The sequence below is a fragment of the Asparagus officinalis genome, chromosome 9 (genome assembly GCF_001876935.1).
Source record: "Asparagus officinalis chromosome 9, Aspof.V1, whole genome shotgun sequence".
In the NCBI taxonomy this organism is placed as follows: domain Eukaryota; kingdom Viridiplantae; phylum Streptophyta; class Magnoliopsida; order Asparagales; family Asparagaceae; genus Asparagus; species Asparagus officinalis.
In genome coordinates, this window is record NC_033802.1 from 8,443,202 (window position 1) to 8,467,824 (window position 24,623).

A 24,623-nucleotide genomic window follows, 5' to 3' on the forward strand; every position below is an offset into this window, starting at 1 on the left:
AATTCATACTCCTACTCTTACTGTTTATTTGGTCAAACCTTCTTACAGTTAGGACCAAAGCCAAAATCTCCTCTCGATTCCTTCCATGAATGAGAGGTCCACTTTCAAATCGAGTGATCAAACCTTCCTATAGTTAGGGTTACCTCAAACTCCTGTTTGGTCAAACCTTCCTACAGTTAGGGCCAAAATCACAATTCACTCTCGATAAACGAGAAAATCACATTTAGTTCGATAATCAAACCTTCCAAGAGTTAGGATTATCTGAATCTTTTTGATTCTCGGAGTGGAGATCACACTCTTAGTTTCACTCTTCAGATTCTCAAAGTGGAGATCCTACTTTGAGTTTCCTTTGCAACTGGAGATAGAATATAAAATTATTCCTCTCCAGCATCGGGTTCGTCTTTGCCCTAAGAGAAGACATTACTTTTCAATACCAAAATCCGTACCTCACATGCACGGGGAATTTTATCCCGAATCTTAAGAAGGGATAAGTCAACGCCTAACATGCGTTGTCGGTTTAGTCTTTCACCGATTGAAAAAAACATCAGAATCCAAGTTTGGGGACTTTTATCCCTAAGCCTAAGTAGGGATAAATCAGCGCCTAACACGCGTTGCCGGTTAGTTCTTGACCATAAAAAGAACAAGAGCCCACATATTCAACATTGTGGCAGATTATTATTCATAACACCATAATCCGTACCTTACACGCGCGGGGAATTGTATCCTGAATTCTAAGTAGGGATAAGTCAGCGCCTAACACACGTTGCCGGTTAGTTCTTGACCGTAAAAAGAACAAAAGCCTAAATATTCAACATTGTGGCAGGTTGTTATTCATAACATCATAATCCGTGCTTTACACGCGCGAGGAATTTTATCCCGAATCCTAAGAAGGGATAAGTCAACGCCTAACACACGTTGCCGGTTTAGTCTTTCACCGATTGAAGAAAACACCAGAATCCAAGTCTGGGGAATTTTATCCCGAAGCCTAAGAAGGGATAAGTTAGCGCCTAACACACGTTGTCGGTTAGTCTTTTGCCGTAAAAAGGATAAAAGCCCACATATTCGATATTGTGGCAGGTTGTTATTCATAACGCCAAAATTCGTGCTTCACACGTACGGGGAATTTTATCCCGAATCCTAAGAAGGGATAAGTCAACGCCTAACACACGTTGCCAGTTTAGTCTTTCACCGATTGAAGAAGACACCAGAATCCAAGTCTGGGGAATTTTATACCGAAGCCTAAGAAGGGATAAGTCAGCGCCTAACACGCGTTGTCGGTTAGTCTTTTACCGTAAAAAGGACAAAAGCCCACATATTCGATATTGTGGCAGGTTGTTATTCATAACGCCAAAATCCATGTTTCACACGCACAGGAAATTTTCTCCCGAATCCTGAGTAGGGATAAGTCAACGCCTAACACGCGTTGCCGGTTTAGTCTTTCACCGATTGAAGAAGATACCAAAATACAAGTATGGGGACTTTTATCCTGAATCCTAAGAAGAGATAAGTCAACGCCTAACACGCGTTGCCGAGTAGTCTATTCTCGTAAGAAAGATGAAGTCTATGTATTCAATATCGTAGCACTAAAAGAGTTAACTCTTTTAACATAACGTCACATGTAGAACGGACTTAAATAATCCGTATGCAAGCCCGATTCAAACGGTAATAGTTAAAGGCACGTCAAATCCGTTGATGGCTGAGGATTTACCAAAAATCCTAAGTCTGCATCTGATACATGCGGCCGGGTAGTCTATTCCCGTTAGAAAGACGAAGTCTATATATTCAATATCGTAGCACTAAAAGAATTAACTCTTTTAGTATAACGTTACATGCGGAACGGACTTAAACAATCCGCATGCTAGCCCGACTAAAACGGTAGTCGGTAAAGGCTCATCAAACCCGTTGATGGCTGAGGGTTTGCCAAAAATCCTATGCATATGAGAGTCATTGACGCACCAGCTTCATTAGTTGGTTTCGTGAATTAAGCATCCAACAACTTCAGGATAAGATCCATACCTGCAGATGAATTAGTTTTAATAGTTGGTCCTGCAACCTCAACACTTGAGACTACCACGCGTTACGATGAAAGTCAATGCCAGTCAACGTGTTGCAATGAAAAGTCAACGTCGGGCGATCCGAAACCCTAGGTCAACGCCGGTCAACGTGTAACTCTAGGTCAACGCCATTCAACGCATTGCGATGAAAGTCAACGCAAGTCAATATATTATGATGGAGATAATCAGTTCAAAGTCAACTCGACGATAAGAGCCAAAATCAACTCACCAGTTTCGATTTGAGACTTCGACGATGGCCAGACGATAAACACAGTGTCGGAACAACTTCGGTTATTCATTAAGATATTGAATAGACTGAGAATCGAAGAAGTCAAGAGTCAAAGCTAACTTTAGGTCCTTTTACACCGACTGAAGGTTGGACCGATCATATCCAAAGTATTTTAGGCTCATCTATAAAAGCAACGAGACTGAAACACTTTGGAGGGGGTATCTATAGGCATCAAAAATTACCTATAGGTCCCCGCACATGGCTCGAGACAGAGAGAAGATGATGAATGTCGCTATTTGAGTCACAGAAGCTCATTTGACAACAACAAACGCATGAAGTGAGTCGACGGACCATGCGAAACAACGGAATTACGGAACAACGGAAATACGAATGGACCGGGAGCTGCACATCGCTTACAAAAGACGAAGAACCCCTTAGATCCCGTTTACTCTACATAAGATTCAATCATGGAAGCTCGTAGATCTCATTGTCGGCTTTCCAACGTATCTTGAACCGCGTAATTCCGAGATCGGATGACGAAAATACGGCGGAAACGAACAGAAAGCGCGAAACTACGCTCCGGGCCTCGCCGAGACACCCCTTGGTGTCTCGGCCAGGCCGAGACACCCGGAGGTGTCTCGGCCATGGTCGAGACACCCACAAGTGTCTTGGTCAGGCCGAGACACCCACGGGTGTCCGCAGCCCAAAAATACTGATTTGGCGGTTTTAAGCTGTTTTTTTCGATCGTTAACCGCCTGGATTTGTTTCAATTGATCTGATTTGATAGTTTTAATTCCGAGATCGGATGACGAAAATACGGTGGAAACGGACAGAGCGCGCGAAACTACGCTCCGGGCCTCGCCGAGACACCCCTTTAGTGGACACCCGGAGGTGTCTCGGCCATGGCCAAGACACCCACAAGTGTCTCGGCCATGTCGAGACACTCACAAGTGTCTCGACCATGCCGAGACACCCACAGGTGTCCGCAGCCCGAAAATACTTATTTGGCGGTTTTAAGCTGTTTTTTTCGATCGTTAACCGCCTAGATTTATTTCAATTGATCTGATATCATCCAAGAACGTGGTTAAGTGGTTATAACTAAAAATAAGATCGAATCGATCGTTCTTATCCAAAAACAGGGATCCCTAAGCCTATAAATACAGCCCTAGGGCCTTCATTTTTTTGGATATAGAATTCACGAGCGTCGGCGAAGCCCTGCTGAATTGAGGACTGAAGAGCCACGAGTTTCAGAGAGGAGGAGGAGACTTCAGTGAATTCTTCAGTATAAAGAAGAGGAGTTTGACAGATCTGCAGCCCGGTTCCTTTCCTTAAGATTGCTCCGTTGCGGTGATCTCGAGAAGAGTGATTATCTCGTTATTGTCGAGATAATTGTTTCGGTTTCTTGATTCCTTCGCGAATCAACGAAGCTCCGGATCTGATCTGATCATTTGGTGGTCAACGGATATTAACGTCCCCGTCACAGGCTAAGATCCCATGTAAGCAGCGGGCGATAAATACCCGTTGCGCTGTTTGACGAGAGTTGTACTTCTTTTGTTTTCATTGTGTAAGTGTCTTATAAAAAGACTAATTTTTTCTTTTCATTGTAACGTTTGAAGTTGTAATGAATACAACAATGAAATCATCAACTTTCTCCCCAAACAATCAATTATGTCAATCATAGAACCAGAGGCATTTAAGACAAAGATTGCTAAGGAAAAGTTTTCTCTAGTGGTAGACAACGAGACACTCAATTCATCTTTATTATAGGGAGTCTTTTTAGAGTACGATTTGATACTTCCTATTTCTTTGTAATTTTAGTTTTATTATGAGTCTATTTTATTTTTCTATTTAAAAAGATTCATGTAACCCCAAAGGATAAGATCACTTTTTATCAATAAAATTTCTCTTATTATATTTTCTTCATGGATTCGGAGATTGTTCTTTTTGGATTCAAAGAACGCCCTTTGGTGGATTCCGAGATTTATTACTTCTGCCATGTGTTATCTCCAACTTCCTTCAACTCCTTTATGTATCTAGTTTTAACAGTTAATGAATGAATAGTGGACCTCACCCTGTTTTCTTTCTTTAAAAAAATTATGGCATGTGCCATTGGTTTTCCTTAGTCAAACAACTAACCAATCTGCACCATTTTCCTATTTTAAATAAAAAGTAATATGCAATTAAAACTTACACTGGAAATTTATTCTTCCACTATAATATAAAACCTAAACTAATTTACCAAGCAATGATCTTGATCTTCAATAAGCTCTTCTTGGTAAACATGCGGATGAAGCTCTAAACTAATTTACCAAGCAATGATCTTGATCTTCAATAAGCTCTTCTTGGTAAACATGCGGATGAAGCTTGAACTTGAATCTTTAACTTGATTTGCAGATCTTCAATAAGCTCTTCTTGGTAAACATGCGGATGAAGCTTGAACTTGAATCTTTAACTTGATTTGCATTGCTTCATACCGATATTTTGCCAACCTCGATTGATATGATCGTTATGGCGCAATTCTATCCAACCTCCAACATGTTGTTTGTCTATAATAAATACAAAAATACAAATACTAGACAAACAATATTAGTAGTAAATTGTTTGTTAAACATCATCAAAACAAAAAGGCCAACAATCTCTCCATTTTTGATGATGACAAACAATTTACAAAAAGAGATATCATGATATGAAATGAATATATAAATTAGAAATATCATGCATATAAATAAGGAAGTATATACTCACAATATTTCTCCCCTTTTGACAATATCAAAAAGGGAAAAACAATAAGAATGAAGAGAGCGAAAGTCCCCCCTACCTATAAGCACGGTGAGTATAAAAAAAAAGGGGAATAGCTCCCCCTATAAAAATACCTTAATGAATGTATGCAATAATGATCAAGGCAAATATATGTGAGCAAGCATAGATGGAAAAAAATGCTAAACACAACTCACATACAAAAAGATAATGAGAACACATATAGATATATCAATATGAAAAATGTGTCTCATTACATAATCATAAAAACAATGTATAAAATAGATTTATGAAATCAAAAGAAAGAAAAAACACGAGGATCGTGAAAAAAAAAGTTTTCAAATGAAAACAAATCACTCTAATGAAATCACAAATCAAATTAAATCACATAGCAACATAAAACCAAATCATCATCGATTTTCAAAAAGTAAGAGAGGCAACCATATCAAGCTCTTGAGCTTGTTTCAACCCATATAAATATTTTTAGCACCCGATAAACAAGATTTGAGAATAAACACCCAATAAACCCGGGGGGGTTATATAAACACAAACCTCTCAACAAAGATCGAAACTAATAATCATGTAAACAAAAGAATTGATAAAAAAAATTATTTTCATATCCAAAAAAATTTCAAAGCACATTTTTTTAAACCAAGAAATGAAAAATAAAAATATTAAAAATCTTGGTTTAAAAATCAAAATGGTTTTGGCACCCAAACACTTGTGGTGCCTAAGGATTTAGAGACATGACCCCTATCATTTAAGCTCAAAGTCCTAGGGTTATGAACCATGTGCACTAGCTCGGTCATAATAATAATTACTCAAATGACCATTCCGATTGTAATATGTGCAATGAAAGAGACCCATTTGTTTTTGTGGATCATATGAGTGTGAGTGTGCACGGGAAACATTTGCAACATTTGCAAACATGGATGGTCTTTTAAAATTATTTTGCAAATGTGAAATTCTCTTTAAATCAAAACACAAATTGGTCAAATGATCAAAACGACCATAAAAATCACATTAAACACATTAGCATGCTTGTGATTAACTTTGTGAGTACGAGCATGTGAATGTGTAAGTGTACAAGATGATGAAGCGTCATGAGAAGCACAAGGAGCATTAGCATTTTTAGGTTTGTGTGCATCATAGCAAAATTTAGCTAAATGACCTTTTCGGCTGTAAATTGAATACTTGTAAACTTTGCTATATATATGTGTGCATAATGAGTGGATGATTTTGACTTAGACTTGACACACATATCCACAAGCTTCTTATGATTATCAATGCATATTTTTAAGGTTGAATCTAAACAAGATATGCGGTTCTTAACATGATTCAACTCATCATCATTAGGCACAACATCATTGATAATAGAAGTAGAGCATGTATGATTATTCTTAAAATAATCAAATTTATTTCTAATGCATTCTACTTCTAGCATGACATCATCATTAGTATGAGTTAAGCTAGAAATGGATGAGGTTAGTTTTTTATTTTTCAAATTTAATATATCATTGTTTTCTTTAAGCATTATATTTTCCTTTTCATTGATATCAAATTTGGACACTAGCTTCTCATGACCGGATTTCAATTCTACATGCTTGCTTTTTAAATCAATAAAATTATTATGCAACTTCTTGTAGGCATGCGCTAATCTATCATATGCACAAGCGAGTTCACTAATAGATAATTCATCATCGGAATCAGAATCTCTTACCACACTAGGGTTATCCCCTAGTGGATGTGTGTATGATGCTCCACTAGAACTTGAAGAAGAAGCCGCCAAAGCTTGTCAGATCGCCTCCAAGTTCCCTTGATGCGCTTCTAAGATTTTCCACAATGTATAAGCGCTATTAAAAGAATCAAGCTTGTTAGACATATATGAGTCAAATGCATTTAATAAAAATTCTAACAAGAGCTTATTCATAGTAAACATTCTTTTATCATTTTTACTCCACTTGGATTTTTTTGAAGTGGGTACAATATAAGATTTTTCAATAACTTCCTATAAATCGAAATGTTTAGATCTAACAAATATATTAAATCTAGAACACCATTGGTCATAGGGAAAAACATTATAAATCGAAATGTTTAGATCTAACAAATATATTAAATCTAGAACACCATTGGTCATAGGGAAAAACATTGAATTTAGGAGCAATACTAGGATCATAGCCTAAACAAGTTGCACCATTCATATCCATAATTATAAAATGTGCAAGCAAGATACAAAAAATCTTAAAATTAGATTAGCACAAAAAGATAACTTGGATCTTTAACCCAAGGCGATTAAACCTTAAATCAAAGAGCACCAAGCTCTGATACCAATTGAAAACACCTTAGGGGGGGGGAGTGAATAGGGTTTATGCTAATCTAATCCGATATTAATGCCAATTAAAAACTTATTAACAATATATCCTAGAAAGAATGATATTCAATAAAATATGAGCAAGGATATGAAACTAAACAGGGGCAATATAAATATAAACACAACAAACAAGATAGTGGGCAAATGAAACAATGCAAACACAAGCAAATGATCATGGAGTTCGGACCTTTCGTCCTACGTCTCCGTTCCCCACTCCAGGGGAGAAATCCACTATCACAACCGGGTTTTCGACGCTCACCCGAATAACGTTTACACCACACAATATCGGTTTTCAACGCTCACCGGTCAACATTCACAATCTCACAATGTAACTACACAAATCCCACCTTAAGTGTTGGCCTCTCACGTGTCTCTCTCAAGTGCTCGGAATTACGACCTACCCTCTAGGCATTACCATCGACCCCACTCCTCTTGGGACCCACCACGTCTCTTACCTCTACACTCCTCTCGGTGTATTTGTGCAATACAAAGTGAATCCTCACAATTAAGCTCTCAATACAAATAAATTGTTCTCTACAATGGATGAGAGCACAATGTAGGCTCACCTTCACTCTCTAAGTCACAAACCCACAACCCCAAATTATACTATGTATGCAAATACAATAAGCTCAATAGGTTGTGTGTGAACAAAGAGTATAATCAAAACAAACTAAACTCAATTATGAAAATCTAACTTATAGAGATGATAATCAATAAACAATGTAAATATAAAACTAGAAATTGAGTTTAGAAAAACTTCTCTAAAATGACGAGTAGGAGAGATGAAGTTAAATCCTAAACAAGGAATGGATGATCTCTTCTTGCTCTTGTGAAACTTTCTTCACAAATCGAAGCTTGAAACAAAAACTTAAAACAAACTTAAACTCTTGTAAACTTGTTTTAAAAACTTCTTACTTATGGTCGGAAGTGAAATAGTATGTGGTATATATAGGATGAAGAAACAAAGCCCAAAACTCAAGTGACACCCAGCAAAAAGACAAAAATAACGAAAACAAAAAACTAGTCGTTACAGCATCAGTCGACTGACGGGTTTAATCAGTCGACTGATGAGCTGACCGTTGTAGGTATTTTCCAGCTCATCAGTCGACTGACGACCTTATTAGTCGACTGATGACATCATCAGTCAACTAGTCAGTAGACCAACATAGAAACATGAATTTTTAACTATTCCAGACGTTTTCTTCAGTCGACTGAACACATGTATCAGTTGACTGATAACACTTTATCAGCCTGTTTTGAATAGTAAAACTGATTTTTAAACTCCTTTTAAAAATAACAAATAAATGTAAAACTTTGGGAAATGATTGTAAACATGATAATGAACATGTTACAAAAAGAATTTTTTAATTTGCACGTCCCAAATGAGAAATCTCTTCATTTTGTAAAAATGTCCAAAACATAAAAACTTTATATGCTTGAAATTTGATGTTTTGACATAAACCAAAATTTGAAACTTTACAAAATGATTATATAGACTTGATAAAAAGTATAAACTATAGTTGTTAAGTCTATAAACCAAAAATATAATATTTTTCCAAATACAATAGAATATAAAACATATAAAAGTGTATATGAAGAAATATATTGTTTCATATCTATATAGCTAAACCAAAACATATATGTATATATGTAATTATATATATGCAAAACCAAAACGTGTATGTGTGTATATGATTGAGCTTAAAGTATCAACACACATAATATAAAACCTAAACTAATTTACCAAACAATGATCATGATCTTCAATAAGCTCTTCTTGGTAAACATGCGGATGAAGCTTGAACCTAAATCTTTAACTTGATTTGCATTGCTTCATACCGATATTCCGTCAACCTCCATTGATATGATCGTAATGGCGCAATTCCATCCAACCTCCAACATGTTGTTTGTCTACAATAAATATAAAAACACAAACACTAAACAAACAACATTAGTAGTAAATTGTTTGTTAAATATTATCAAAACAAAAAGGCCAACAGTTATGATTATGACAAAGCTAAGAAACCTCAATTCATCTCTGAGGAAGAGTCTGGAATTGTGAAGAGTAGTGCAGAAGCAACAATAAAGCCTTCATCAATTATGTCAATCATAGTACCAGCGGCATTTAAGACAAAGATTGCTAAGGAGAAGTTTTCTCTAGTGGTAGACAACGAGACGCTCAATTCATCTTTATTATAGGCAGTCTTTTTAGAGTACGACTTGATACTTCCTATTTCTTTGTAATTCTAGTCTTATTAGGAGTCTATTTTATTTTTCTATTTAAAAAGATTCATGTAACCCCAAAGGATAAGATCACTTTTTATCAATAAAATTTCTCTTATCATATTTTCTTCATGGATTCGGAGATTGTTCTTTGTGGATTCAAAGAACGCCCTTTGGTGGATTCCAAGATTTATTACTTCTGCCATGTGTTATCTCCAACTGCCTTCAACTCCTTTATGTATCTAGTTTTAACAGTTAATGAATGAATAGGGGACCTCACCCTGTTTTCTTTTTTTAAAAAATTACGGCCTGTGCCATTGGTTTTCCTGAGTCAAACAATTAACCAATCTGCACCATTTTCTTATTTTAAATAAAAAGTAATATGCATTTAAAACTTGCACTGGAAATTTATTCTTCCACTATATGCCATTTGGAAGAACATTTCGCCATTTTTTCAACAATGTCACAAGTTACCGAAACTTCTAACTGCATTCGCAGCTTCTACCATACTTCTTCGATCTTTTCTTTGATCCATGAAATATTAATGTTTATAGTATTTATATATCAGCATCAAACTTTTCTTTAGCAAACAATCTATGAAATCTGCTGAAGATATCCAAAAAGAAAAAAAGCCTGTAAGGTGCATGCACCTGTGAATGATTAAAAGGACAGCCACCATTGACAAACTGAGCACAACAAAGTCCATATAGAAAACGGTTATAAATAAACACAACTCTCTGAAGTCCCTTAAAAGTACAAGAAAAGAAAAAATGAAGAAGAACAAGATTCTAAATGTGAACAGTGGTTAATATGCTATTCAAACATAGAAGCAACTAAGACAAACCGAGACTATAATGACAGAGCTAGCGTGATAAATTTAATGCTAACTATCAAAATGAAGTATTTTTCTTAGGTGTATGCATCACAAGGGCAAAATGTCTTGGTATAAATCTAATAAAGAATGGTGAATGGAAAAATTTCTTATAAATTAGAACAATGAAAAAATTAAGGGAAAAAATTCAGATCCAATTTAGAGGAACTTGTCACCTTATGTAATAAATCTAATCCTACAGCTGACCAACTTATTATAAGTAAAGCTTTGCACAACATAACTACTCTTCTATAATTCTAGCTGAAGTTGAAATAGATAGACAGCATGCGAAGGATATTTTCTATAGGTTCATGATTAAAAATGACTAATTATGATAAAATTACCATGAACGTCAAGCCTTTTCATATTTATATCAATGAATTTAACCTTGGAACTGATTCAAACTGATTAGTTCTCAAACATCTACATACAGAACCAACTTGACTTATTCTAGAACAAAGATAAACGAACCAAAAAGTCAGGTTGGTGCTGATTAATTTTCTTGCCGCACGATCACATTATTGTCAAGGGCTCAAAGTAAAAGCAAAGTTTTACTTAAAAATTCTCAATCTTTCAGCACCATTTGCTAAAAGGTAAACATCACCCTCATGAAAGAATGTTTCAGTATGATCAAGGTCGCTAGTCCTATAACCAAGACATTCAAGAAACATTAGTAAATCTTAAACTAAGAAATAAACCACATGTTACAAATGTGGGCTATCATAATCATATGCAAAGTTGATGCACATTATGTTAGGCCTCACCTAAATTGTTCTTTCTTATCATTTGTCCTCATGCAGCAATGCCAAGAATGGATAATTTGGAAAAAAATTCAGTCTACTTCCAGCACCTGAACAGGAAGAAGAATCAAAATTATTAAAAAAAGAAAAGCATCACCAAATTCCACCTAACTCATGTATGAAAGATCAATAGAAGAAACTGGAAAATCAATATCATCGAATAACTTAAGAACCCTCACTTACTTTCTAATCGCCTAGTTGTCGATTTCCAATTTGAAATGGCAATATCATGCTGACTTTTATTACATAAATTCTCATCTTTTATGCATTTTCCGTCTTCATATATTGACTGGCCAACCCACATTGGACTTGATTCGTCCCAAGAGTGAACCAAAATGATAAAAAATATAAGCATCACCAAATTCCACCCAACTTGAACGAGTAAGTGAAGAAAAAAGAAAACTTATGTAACCTGCGTACTTCTACCGGAAGCCATACCTTAACATACCCATACCCATACCCATAACAAAACTTCTTGGATGGTTCTTGAATATATGCATACATTTATTCAGGCGTATACTCAATTATAAAATATATATTTTAATTTAAAACACCCCTCATACACTTTTTGGACATATATCCTACCCTTCGCATCTATTTATTAAATATTGATCTTATGTAAATGGAAAAACAATATTGATCTTGTTTAAATTATTAATTTTAATATATATAAATATACATAACGTATAAATATACACACACACAAAGTTTTATACACGTGCAAATGCACGTGGTTAAATACCATGATTACATATTTTTCGCCTTTTTTCTAACTAAACTTTGTTCCTCAGTTCCACTTTAATAGTTTTTGTCTCTAAACTTTAACATAGCGATTAATTATTTTCTTTCATCTTCGTTTAAATTGGCTACACCCAATCTAAATTTTCATTTTGATATTTAAATTGACAGAAAACAAATATAATTTGAAGTTAATTTGAAGTTTCATATTATTTTAACTTATTTTACTTGAGAAAGTATAGTGTTGCAAAAGTGAAAAATATTAAAATAGTGTTATACAAGGAAAGTGAATATTTAAAATCAATAAGACAAAATGATTGATTAAAAGTATGCTAAAACAATACAAAAGAGAATATGAAGTTTGATCCTAATTATTGATAGACTTTATAAAAATTATAAGATTAATACTAACTCTAGTATACTTTTATATGATTAAAACATCCGTATAAGCATATAAAAGTACTGAAAAAAGCTCATGAAACTCCCTTCTAAAGATTTCTAAATTCACTCAAAATAATTAAACTATTCTATAAAATATTCAAAAAGTATTATCTTTTATTCCTTTTGTTTTATTTTTTATTGAGCAAAGATCAATCATTCCTCACCTTTATCTTTTTCCTTGGCAATTCTAGAGTAGTGTCTTCATCATCTACATCGATTGTGACATCATGCTAGAGTTATATTTTTTATACTGTTATCTTTTCTAGGCTCGTTAATCTTTTATCTTGTCATTTAACTTCACAAAAAAGTTAAATGTATTTTCGATGTTTAACACAAACTTCTTGAAATACAGACTTTGACCTTTTTTTAATTTCAATGAGAATAAATATTAATTTCATATATATGAAATTCTTTGTGTATTTATTAGTTAAATAAGATTAGGAGTTACCTCTTTTTTTACAATGAATTCTTCTGATGTGCATCCAATAAGAGTTTCTGTTACGTGAATAATATTATATTTGCTCTATCCCTATCATTTTTATAAAGATCTAAACTAAATATCTGCATTTTTTATTGCCAATTTGCATTAGATTATAATATTAATATTTAATTTTTTAGTATTTGTAGAGCAAAGTATGAAATTTATGAATATTTACTAATTTTTCTTATATCTTCCATGAAGAATTCTTCTTTGATAAGGACAAAGTTATTAAATTATTCTTCAGTGTAACTCAGTTGGTGCCTTTTTAATATATATGCCTTATGTTAATATCAATTCAAATGATTCATGAATGTTTTTTGAATTTTAGATTTATTTTGGTCACTTTCTCATTTGTAATGGAAATAGCTTAATTCTTTTGAAGGATATTTCTGTACATTCTGATAGCTTCTTCATATGCAATTCATTGTATTCTTTTATCCTATAAATATTATTAACATCAAAGATTAATGTTTTTAAATTATAAATAATTAATGCTAAGCTATTATATTATAATCTTTTATCATTTTTATAGATTTAAAAATCTATCAATTAATGTTACTAATTGTATTTTGCTGCTCCAACTTATTAGTAAAATTATATGCAGTTACTTTAAACATTGGAAATACATTTAACTTCTTTGTGAAGTTAAATGACAAGATAAAAGATTAACGAGGCTAGGAAAGATAACATCACAAAAATACACCTCTAGCATGATGTCACAATCGATGTAGATGATGAAGACACTACTCTAGAATTGTCCGGGAAAATAATAAAGGTGAAGAAGGATTGATCTTTGCACAATAAAAAATAAAACAGAAGCAATAAAATATAATACTTTCTAAATATTTTATAGAATAGTTTAATTATTTTGAGTGAAATTAGAAATCTTTAGAAAGGAGTTTCATGAGTTTTTTCAGTACTTTTATATGCTTATGTGGATGTTTTTATCATATAAAAGTATATTAGAGTTAGTATTAATATTTAATTTATAATTTTTTATGAAGTCTATCAATAATTAGGATCAAACTTCATATTCTCTTTTGTACTGTTTTAGCATACTTTTAATCAATCATTTGTCTTATTGGTTTTAAATATTCACCTTCCTTGTATAGCACTATTTTAATTTTTTTTTACTTTTGCAATACTATACTTTCTCAAGTAAACTAAGTCAAAATAATATGAAACTTTAAATTAACTTCAAATTATATTTATTTTCTATCAATTTAAATATCAAAATAAAAATTTAGACTGGGTGTAGCCCATTTAAACAAAGATCAAAGAAAATAAATAATCGCAATGTTAAAGTTTAAAGACAAAAGTGAGCACAAACTATTAAAGTAGAACCGATGAAAAAATTTTAGTTAGAAAATAAGCAAAAAATATCTAATCATGATATTTAACCTCGTGCATTGCACGTATAAAACATCTTGTGTTTTATGTAAATTTATATATATTAAAACTAATAATTTAATAAGATCAACATTTATTTTCCATTTACATAAGATCAATATTTAAGAAATAGATGCGAAGTGTAGGATATATGTCCAAAAGGTGTATGAGGGGTGTTTTAAACTAAAATATATATTATATAATTGAGTATACGCCTGATTAAATGTATGCATATATTCAAGAACCATAATATTTTTTAAAATTTTATTCCTTAACCAGATATTTTTAATCAATTATTATTGCTTTTGTTTACCAATATCAACTTAGACTATTTTTAGATGCTGAAAAGGGATGATAAACCCTAAATTAGAAATTAAATATATGTATCTCAATGAAAAAAATACCTCACAATTATGCTTTTCTTTACCAAGTTTTAAAATTTTAGCCCTTTTTTGTGGTTTTAAACTTTGAGGGAGTGTTTTTGTAAAAACTTACTTTTAAATTTTAAAATTTTAGGATATTTCTTGCAACTCTAAAATTTTGAGGGTGTTTTTTGTAATTATTAAAACTGTATATTAATTTTTGAAAATTTTAAATTTCAGCGCCCTACCAATAGTTTCCAGATTAGATGTGTACTGGTTATAAATTTTGAAAATTTAGAGTTTTTTTGTGAATTTAAAATTTTGAAGGAGTTTTTTCTATAATTTTTGTAACTTTTAGGTTAATTTCAGCAAATTTAAAATTTTTAGGTTCATTAGGATAATCTCTTGAATTCATCTTTTGTTATTTGCAAATTTTAAAATTTTAGAATTTTAGAGTCGTTTTTCATAATTTAAACTTTTGAGGGTGTTTCTATAATTTTTGAGATATTGAGGGTGTTAATTAGAAAATTTAAATTCTTTAAAGGTGGTTGTTAATTTCTTGATTTCATGTTTGTTGATTTAGTTTTTAAAATGTCAAAAAAATTTAGGTGCATTATGATAATCCCTTGAATTCATCTATGCTGTTTGCAAGTTATAAAATTTTAGAATTTTAGTTGTTTGTTTGTAATTTGAACTTTTAAGGTGTTTCTCTAATTTTTAAGACATTGAGGTGTTGACCGCAAATTTTAAATTCTTCACAAATATCTCTTAATTTCTTAATTTCATGTTTGTTATTTTAAGTTTTGAGACATCAAGATGATTTTTATAATTTTGATCTTTTCAGGGTAATTTGTGCAATTTTAAAAATTTTTAGGTTTTTTGTAATACTTTATGTATTATAGTACGATAGCTACGTATAATTTCTTTATCTTAACAAATTAATACTATAAAGATGTTTTATATATTTTATTAATATTATTTTTTAAATTATTAAGTTATAGATAGTTCACGTAGGATTAGGATAGGGTATAATTATGGTTAAGATATAAATAAAATATTCAAAATAATGAAAGGTAATATTGACTATAGAAAGATTTTTCCGACCTTGTTCTTTAAAGGGAGCATATATATATATATATATAGTTATAGTAATATAGTATCATATATATATAATATATATCTAGGGAAAAGGTGAATCAAGGTGACCCACCTAAGCTCCCCCCACCTAAGTAGGACGGCCTAAAATCACAATCAATTTCCTTAAATTTTTAAAGCGATCCGGCTCCATTTGAACTTAAATCTATACGTCTTAAACTCAAAACCATCACAATTTTTGAATGAACCCCGTCGGTTTGACCATCTTCGTTGAGTCGTCCCAAAAAGTTCTATTCATCAAATCGTTAAAATTGCGCGCGATGAATGAAAGGGTCAAATACACGACGGTTCATTCACTAAGAAATTGGGTGTTTAAAGGTTTAAGACGTGTTAAATCAAGTTCAACGGAGCGGATCGAAAAAAAATTAGGGAATGATGTGATTTTAGGCCGCGCCCTTCAGGTGGGAGCCTAGGGTGTCACCTAGATTCACTATTTTTCCCAATATAATATATAATATATAGTATATATATATATAACTATATATATATATATATATATATATATATATATAATATAATATATATATATATTAATAGTCGTATCCCTGTACCCTACCTTTTACAAATTTTTCATGTCCCTTACCTGTAGCAATACCCGTCTCTGTACCTATGCAACTTAGTAGAAAACTAAAATCATTGAATAACTTAAGCACCTTCACTTACCTTCAAATGGCTCTAGTTGTCAATGTCCAATTGGAAATGTCCATATCATGTTAACCTTTAAATAAAATGCACACATTATTATAATTATGATATATGCTAATTCCTTTACTCATTTTGCATCTTGATATATTGACCAAAACGGCCCACATTAGACTCAATTCATCTGAAGAACAAACAAAAAGGGTGAAAAACTTAACCATCAATAAAATTCCACCTAACCCATAAATGTTAGACCAATTGAAGAAAATATAAAATCAAAACCGTCGAATAACTTAACAACCCTCATTACCTTCTAATGCCTTTAGCTGTCAATTGCCAATTTGAAAATGTCCATATCATCTTAACCTTTATTCTAAAATGCACAAAATTATAATATAATGATGGTATGTGCCCAATATAAATTCTCATTCCTTTACTCATTTGTGTCTTTGTAACAAACTTTTCACTGTGTACAACAAAAATTTGTGTCCAGTTGCATGCATGCTCACCTTTTACTTCTTTTTTCTAAAAGTAATAATTGTTTGATAGTCCAGTTGGTAATTTGTGAAGCTCAACAAGCAGTCAGTATATATAATTATAGTTGGTGCATTCTTTCTATAATGAGGTCCTTTTTAATTTTAGAATCTCATCATAACTTTCCTGGAATATTTCTAGAAGCTACATTATAGACTATTTAGATCAGTCTCTACTGTGTTTTAATCTCTTTTCTTTGACAATTTCATAACAACTGAAGAAGAAAGGAATCTAACACCTTTAGAGGTGACAGAGATATGTATAATGTAACATTTTAGATATGGAATCAAATAAAATCCATCGGTCACTCGAACTGAGACAAAAATATGAACTCTAATTGTATCGCGCCTACTGTTACTTACAAACCTATCACATAGCTGACTATGACACCAGATGTCTATTGTGATGGTGGATAATAGAAAAAGCCAAGAGAAGATGCGTGACAATTAGAAGCTTCAACCCTCAAGAATTTCAACATGTGATAGAAATGAGTCGAGTGGCAAGATTTATGAGCAGAAAATATTGTTAAGTCATGCACTGCAGCAACGCAAGTGGGCACCGAAAGATCATATAGATGTAAGATACCATATCTCGTTTTGGTTTTCTCATGTTTAGCTGCTTTTATAAGAAATTTGAGGCCATATTTTTATCATAATTAATTTGAGAACAATTTTAGAATTTTTAAATAGAAATAATTTTCATTCTTCTCCAGTTGAGGACTCCTTTTGGAGCATCAGCCTTGGTTCAACCTACATAATTTGATTAGATATAATAGCCCTACTAATATATCAAGGATCATCATATAGATAATATATCAAATGGAATTATGACTAGGAAAAATAAAATAGATAGATCCTTTCTAGGCTATATGTGATCAAATATGTATGCAGGTACAATCAGGATAAAATGATATAACTACATTAACGCAATGAAAAAAAAAAGTAGGATAATTAATTTAGGATATAGCATTATTCAGTGATGATATAATAATGGAGAACTATCCATTGGAAATATCTAAACCAAGACTTAAGACGACCCAGTTGCCTGAAACTGAATGGTTAGAAGAGTGCGGACCTGAAATAACAAGGACGATTAAGTTACATATAACAAAAATAATCTCGAATATATCAAGACAATTGTCGATAAGAGTTATCATGAACAAGATACATCAGATTGAGATTAAACACTCAGGAGCTTGCTTTGCTAATTCTTGTTGCCAACTCTAAAAGTTATAGCTTTTATTTTTTCTCCTGAACTTTGAACTAGTAATATAAGCTCAATTGTTCATGATACTGAAACCATGAGCATATCGGAGGGAATTGAAGGAAATTCTTGGAGGAATGTTGCGGATTTGTCCAATTTTATTTCATTAACACCATTAAAATCTTGCTGAAAACCATCATCTCCACTTCAAGAGTTATGTTCCACGAAAATAAACGAGACCATAATGTTCAATTCACCACTTAGATTAGCTTAAATCTTATTCTTTCCTTCATAATGGTGTGCTTTGTTATGTTAGACATTCGCATACATTCCCCTACTACTTAGGGTGATAACCCAATACTAGTCATAGGTACCTGATTCCTTGTGGTGCTCACAAAAATAAAACAATATTCACTCTCTCTATTATGCTTCTTCAATTATATCATGGCTCTGATGTCATGGCCAAACCAAGTCAAGAATCTTCTCTCTTAAAGAGTGATTGCTTGCTGTATCGCCTCCACGTAAGCAAATAAAATCTCCTACTCCACTGCATGATTCTCTCAGCAACGCGAAAAACGGAGAGACATCCCCGTACTAAGCTCGAAAGACTGGCAGGTCAAAAGGCTTCTCACTTTCCACCATATCCTACAAGATTTCAAGAGAATAATAAGATTGAGGCGAGGCCTGTACCTAAGATTATATTCACTAACTCTGTGGCATGAAATCCACTGCCTTTTGTGGGGACTCAAAGGGTGGAGAGGTTCAATTACACTTCCTTTGATGGTCACGCTTATCATTCTCTCTCGTCTAAAAGTAGATTCCAAGTTTTCCAGACCTTCATACTCCACCACTATATATAGCAGCTCAATTCTCTCCCATTTTCCATCGATTGAGCTTCAAAGTTGGTTAACTGTTAGTATCACTAAAGATGTCAAGGGATCCTCTTGTTGTGGGAAATGTTGTTGGCGATGTCTTGGATCCGTTTCTCAAGTCTGCGTCACTACGGGTAATATACAACAACAAGGAAGTTACGAATGGTTCTGAGCTCAAGCCATCAATGGTCGTGAATGAGCCGAGGGTGGATTTTGGAGGGCGTGACATGAGAACACTTTACACCCTTGTAAGTTATATCTTGTTCTTAGTTAGAGTAACGATAGTTTAATAGTTTTGATCATGTTATTTAGTAGATATCAAATATCATTAGTGCACTTTACATATTGATGAAATTTGCACTTGGGAAGTAATCTTATACGTTAGTTCGTTATAGAATTTGCTATATCTGATCTTATTGTTCTGAAAAGAGGGCTAGAGTGGTAACAGTAATTGAGCATGAAATGTAGTAAAGAACATGGGCTAAAATAGACATATGAAACAAAATCATGTTTAATAGGTTGGTAATGTCATATGAAATATATATACACATATGGACATTGCTATATATAAGACATTGTCACATTGAAGTTATGACTTTCTAACTTATATATCAAAGAAATACTGCCTCGCAATAGAAAAATGGCACTGAATTGTTCACAAATTTATCTTGGCTATAGTAAGAGTAGAGGAATCTTCTCCTAGAAAATGTCAGTTTTGCCACCACAATATACTCACTGCAAAGAATTTCTGTGCCAGTCAAGGGAGCAGAATGTGTATTTTTTCAATAAGGAATAAATCATAAGGATCAAACTACAAAGATGTGACTCTTGATTTTGACTTGCACACGAGGAAAAGGCAGTGATGGGAGAGGAATCTAACAAATCCACTTGATGCACTACAAAAGGCTACATCTTACTGATCTTTTTCCAAAATTCTTTCTCCAATCAAGAGACATCAAACATAGGCCTTAGAGTCTAATGTTCGTCAAACCATTATAAATCCTTTCCACTGGATTAGGAATCCAAAAAGTGTCTTCATTCAAAGTATATATTCATGTGGATAATCTGAAACAACAATCAGGTGGAGAATCTAGATAATATGATTAAAAAAACATTTACTTCGTACAATGCTTTTAAAAACTGAGGACCTTATAAATTAGAAGTGATGACAAGGCATCAGTAAGTCCATACTTACATAACTAAAGGAAGGATAAGTAACAAGTTTGACCATGTGTTATGCAAGTATATAACAACACTAAATTGAAGTTACCAATAGTTTGAAAAAACTTCTTATGTGTACATCATGTTGGCGCTGCATATATTAAATAAATGTGACAATGATGAGGCATTAGTAAGGTCGACATTCATAAAAAAGGGAAATGTCAATTTTGTGTCCGATAATTATTGAATTGAATAAGATGATAAGCTTATTGACTATTTTTCTTTCTGTTGATGTCTTCAAAATTTTAACCATTGTTTATCCGGTAATTTTCTTTTTCAAAAGGTGATGGTAGATCCTGATGCGCCTAGTCCAAGCAATCCGACCAAAAGAGAGCACTTGCACTGGTCAGTCCTAACTCTGTTTGTCATTTATGATGATGATGCATGAAATGTACATAGCTTATTTATCAGGATTAGCATATAAGAACTGTGCATTTTTGGGAGTCCGAAAAAACTAAAATATTAACTTTTGAGTTTCTTTGATAAGTTCTAAATCTTTGGAAAAAGACATTGAGCCTAGTTACTTAAATGTCCGGCCAAAAAAAGGATACATATTGGAGTTACCTCTTTGTATCTCAGCATCAACGAACACCCTGATTCCACCCATCTTATTGTCCATCTGATGCACTTGATATCTTTTATCAAATCAACAAAGATTCCGCACATGAGCATATGGTTCCATAACAGACAATATTAGTAAGAATAAGTTAAAAAGAGAATTGTACTTTTACACTAGGTACTTAGGTTTGTCCAATCTTAAAGGATAATTAATTGTCTAGATCATCTAACCCCCTCAACAAAAGGTTAGACAGGCGAAACATTGAACATGACATCACAAGACCCTGATATTCTTATCAGTTGAATTTACTTATGCTGTTTCCTTAACAAAGGTAACACATAATTGTTTTTGGTATCTTCTTAAGTTACAAGGTGATGGGTCATCCTCAAAGAGATGAAAGAGGAGGTAGATTAACCCACTGAAACCAGAAAAATGTCAGTCTACATGATATTCTAACTGACCCATCCACATTCTCTATAGTTTGATGTTTCTACAAATTCTTTTTATGGATATTGGACGTGTAAAAATCCTCAAAAAATCAAGTTTCTGTTAGTTAGACTATGAAACTTTATGGGAAATTACACATCCGAAATCTTTCTACTATGATCATTTATAAACCAGGTAGGTACATCATGCCAGGAAGCATAGAGAACTAATCTTAAAATGATTCTTTGTAGGTTGGTGACAGACATCCCAGAAACAACTAATACGAGTTTCGGTAAGTCATAATAGCACAAAATTTGTGTACCTTAATTAATAAATATAAATCTGAAACTGAAACTTGATCATTTTGTTTTAGGAAATGAGATTGTGTCCTATGAAAGTCCACAGCCAACAGCAGGGATTCATCGATTTGTGTTTGTGCTCTTCAGGCAGAGTGTTCGACAGACTATATACGCACCTGGATGGCGTCAAAACTTCAATACCAGGGACTTTTCTGCACTTTACAACCTTGGACCGCCTGTTGCTGCCATATACTTCAATTGCCAGAGAGAGAATGGTTGTGGTGGTAGAAGGTAAAAACCTTAACAAAAATAAAAATAGAGCTAATTGCGGATTGATCCCCTGTACTATCATCAATTGCAGGTAGACACCCTCATCAATTGCAGGTAGACACCCTGTAGTTCCATAGTTGCGAATAGACCCCTTGTACTATCACCCAATTGCGGACAGAGCCCCTGAGTGAATTTTTTTTCTTCCGCTCTTTACTTTCAAGATGTCTATTTGTCAGAAAACAAAATTCTCTTTCTCTGAGGGTAAAAGAGTTAAAAAGAATTCACTTGGGGGTCTTTCTGCCACAAAGGAAGTAGAATGGGGGTCTATCTGCAATTGGGCAATAGTAAGGGGGTCTATCGGCTATTAACCCATCAAAATAACAAAATCAGATTAACCACCAACATTCAGAACTGAAAGTATAGGCTCATGGTATTATATATCGACAATATATTGAGAAGACATATTTCGCAGCATGATTAGGCAAGCAGTCAATCTCTTTGTCAGCAAAGGCCAAATTGAAGTCAAAAAAGTAAAAATTCCTTTCTAGATGCATTCTTCAATTCTAGAATAAAGGCTGTTGAGCTCTATTAATTGTCCCAAACCTAAGGGCCAAATCAAACTTCTCCTATATCCTTAATTTGAGGTCAAAATCTTCAAAACTATACCGATCATCTGAGAATAACAAGCATATACTCCCTCGATGGCTTTCATTTGCATGACTAAGAAGTGGCATTGAAATATTTTGTCTCCAGCATGATGCTTAAACTTTGCTATAATATCGAAATGCATTGATTGCTTTTGAGAAAACTGATTATCCACTTTTCATGGATGAAAGGTACCGACCAGGAAGCGGCTGGCTCTGATGATATGATATAAAGTTTTAAGTTAATAATAAGGTTATCATCTATTTAGATTCAGTGTCAAAAAAGGGCAGGCTCGATAAGACCCATGATGCTTTCTTCCTCCTTATGGACCGGGCTTCACTACTTGCAGAAGTTTGCCTTTTCTTTTCCTTTTTCTTCTTTAATGCATGTGCCTAAAATCATGTATATTTTCCCTCAAATATTTTAGGCAGTTAAGGGAATGTAATGCAGTAATAGTTGTGTCATTGCAGTTTCTAAAAGCAAAGTACATTTAGCATTGTGCGAGTCCAAGCTTAGTTCACTATGACAAAGCACATACCGCAAACATAGTTTCCAATAAAATCATGGCTCTGAACTCAATTCCATTGTCATGAGGGGTAAGTAATATAACAGAAAACACAATTATTTATCATTTAAAAGAGAAGAAAGTGCATAATAAGACTACAAGTTGTGCGCTCTGTAACATAGTTACTAATCTTCAACTTCAGAGCTCACATATAAAATTGAAGAATAATTACGCAATTGGTGCGCTAGAGGAGCATAGGCTTGGAGAAAATATATCCAAATAATAAAAGCTAACCTGTGATCAGATGTTTTTTGTTCCTGTTTACGAAGGCCAATCCTCGTACTAAAAAGTTGAGCATCCTTTACTGCAAGAGTTCAGCATTCTAGTGAGGTTTAGAGCAATCTCTTCAAGATCGAAACATGTAATATCATTACAATATGCAGCTCCACCAGTAACCCAATTTGAACAAACCCCGAAATCAAAGCAGTTCGAGAGACCACATCTCTAACAAGCATAAAATCAAACAGGTCTCGTGCGTTATCAAATTCACCACAAATACAATACTCATTGATTGAAGCATTCTGAAACCTAGGGTGAATCCAGTCGGCAGCGATTTATATATAGATTACAATGAATGTGGGTTGTTGATTATTGTGAAGTTGGAGATTTTACCGAGGTACTAAATAAGTTGGCCTTGATATCAGTAGTAACTAACTGAAACGCTATGTTCTTAAAACTATTAGAACAATATCTATAATCTCCAGCACTAACTTCCAATCAATAGTCTATATTCGGACTCAAAAAGGGAACATATTTTATGAATATGGGATAGAAAAAAACGAAAAAAATCCGTATGAGAGGAAAAGGTGGGTAATGGATTGGCGTTGAAGTATATTTCTTACCTTATTTCAAAACACACAACCAAAGTGTTAATAAGAATTCATTTGGTAGTAATCATTTCGGTTTATAATTTGGAGTCAAATTAAGGTGTTATTGATTTAGGACCAGCATTCGTACTTGAATTTAAGGTATTAGGAGTTTAGGTTTAGGTTTAGGACTTGTATCTGAATTTAACGTGTTATTGGTTAAGGATTAGAATTTGGATTCGAATTTGAAATTGGTTATCTGAGATTGTTATTAGGACTGTATTTTAAAATCCTCACACCATTTCAACTCTATGGTTTTTAATGAGATTTTTTTTCAATAGAAAATCCAAGTTAAAATTTGTAGATTGTGATCTTACTCTATGGATTTTCTCTCTCCTCTTATGTTTACTTATTTAATTATTTAGTATATTTCAAAATAAATGTATTTAATTTAAAACTATTCCATATTTCTAAATTATTTATATATTAACATTAAATGTATTTAATTTTAAAATACCTGTAATCAACTTCTGTAAATTTATTGAATTCATTTAAAATGAAATATATTTGATACTATTTAATCACTTAATAAATTTAATATTTACTAGTAAATTAGATATGTTTATTATTTAACATCTATTAAATATATAAATATTTTAATTATTTAATATTATATTACATACATTTCATTTATATTTAAATGTTATATA

The 24,623-nt window shown here is 33.0% G+C and overlaps 1 protein-coding gene and 1 long non-coding RNA gene across 2 annotated transcripts; one reads left to right on the forward strand and one right to left on the reverse strand.

The window, feature by feature from the left end:
* On the reverse strand, positions 10,846–24,001 carry LOC109824463. The gene is made up of 6 exons (XR_002242651.1): positions 23,950–24,001; positions 23,342–23,411; positions 21,804–21,926; positions 20,908–20,978; positions 11,270–11,355; positions 10,846–11,150 (listed from the first exon to the last, which is right to left on the reverse strand). It is a non-coding gene; the product is annotated as an uncharacterized LOC109824463 (long non-coding RNA).
* LOC109824462 (protein FLOWERING LOCUS T-like) lies at positions 18,933–23,333 on the forward strand. Its single transcript, XM_020391066.1, has 5 exons — positions 18,933–19,370; positions 20,627–20,688; positions 21,580–21,620; positions 21,702–21,918; positions 22,734–23,333. The coding sequence occupies exons 1-5, from the start codon at positions 19,179–19,181 to the stop codon at positions 22,759–22,761; spliced, it is 540 nt and encodes a 179-aa protein (XP_020246655.1). The 5' UTR covers positions 18,933–19,178; the 3' UTR covers positions 22,762–23,333.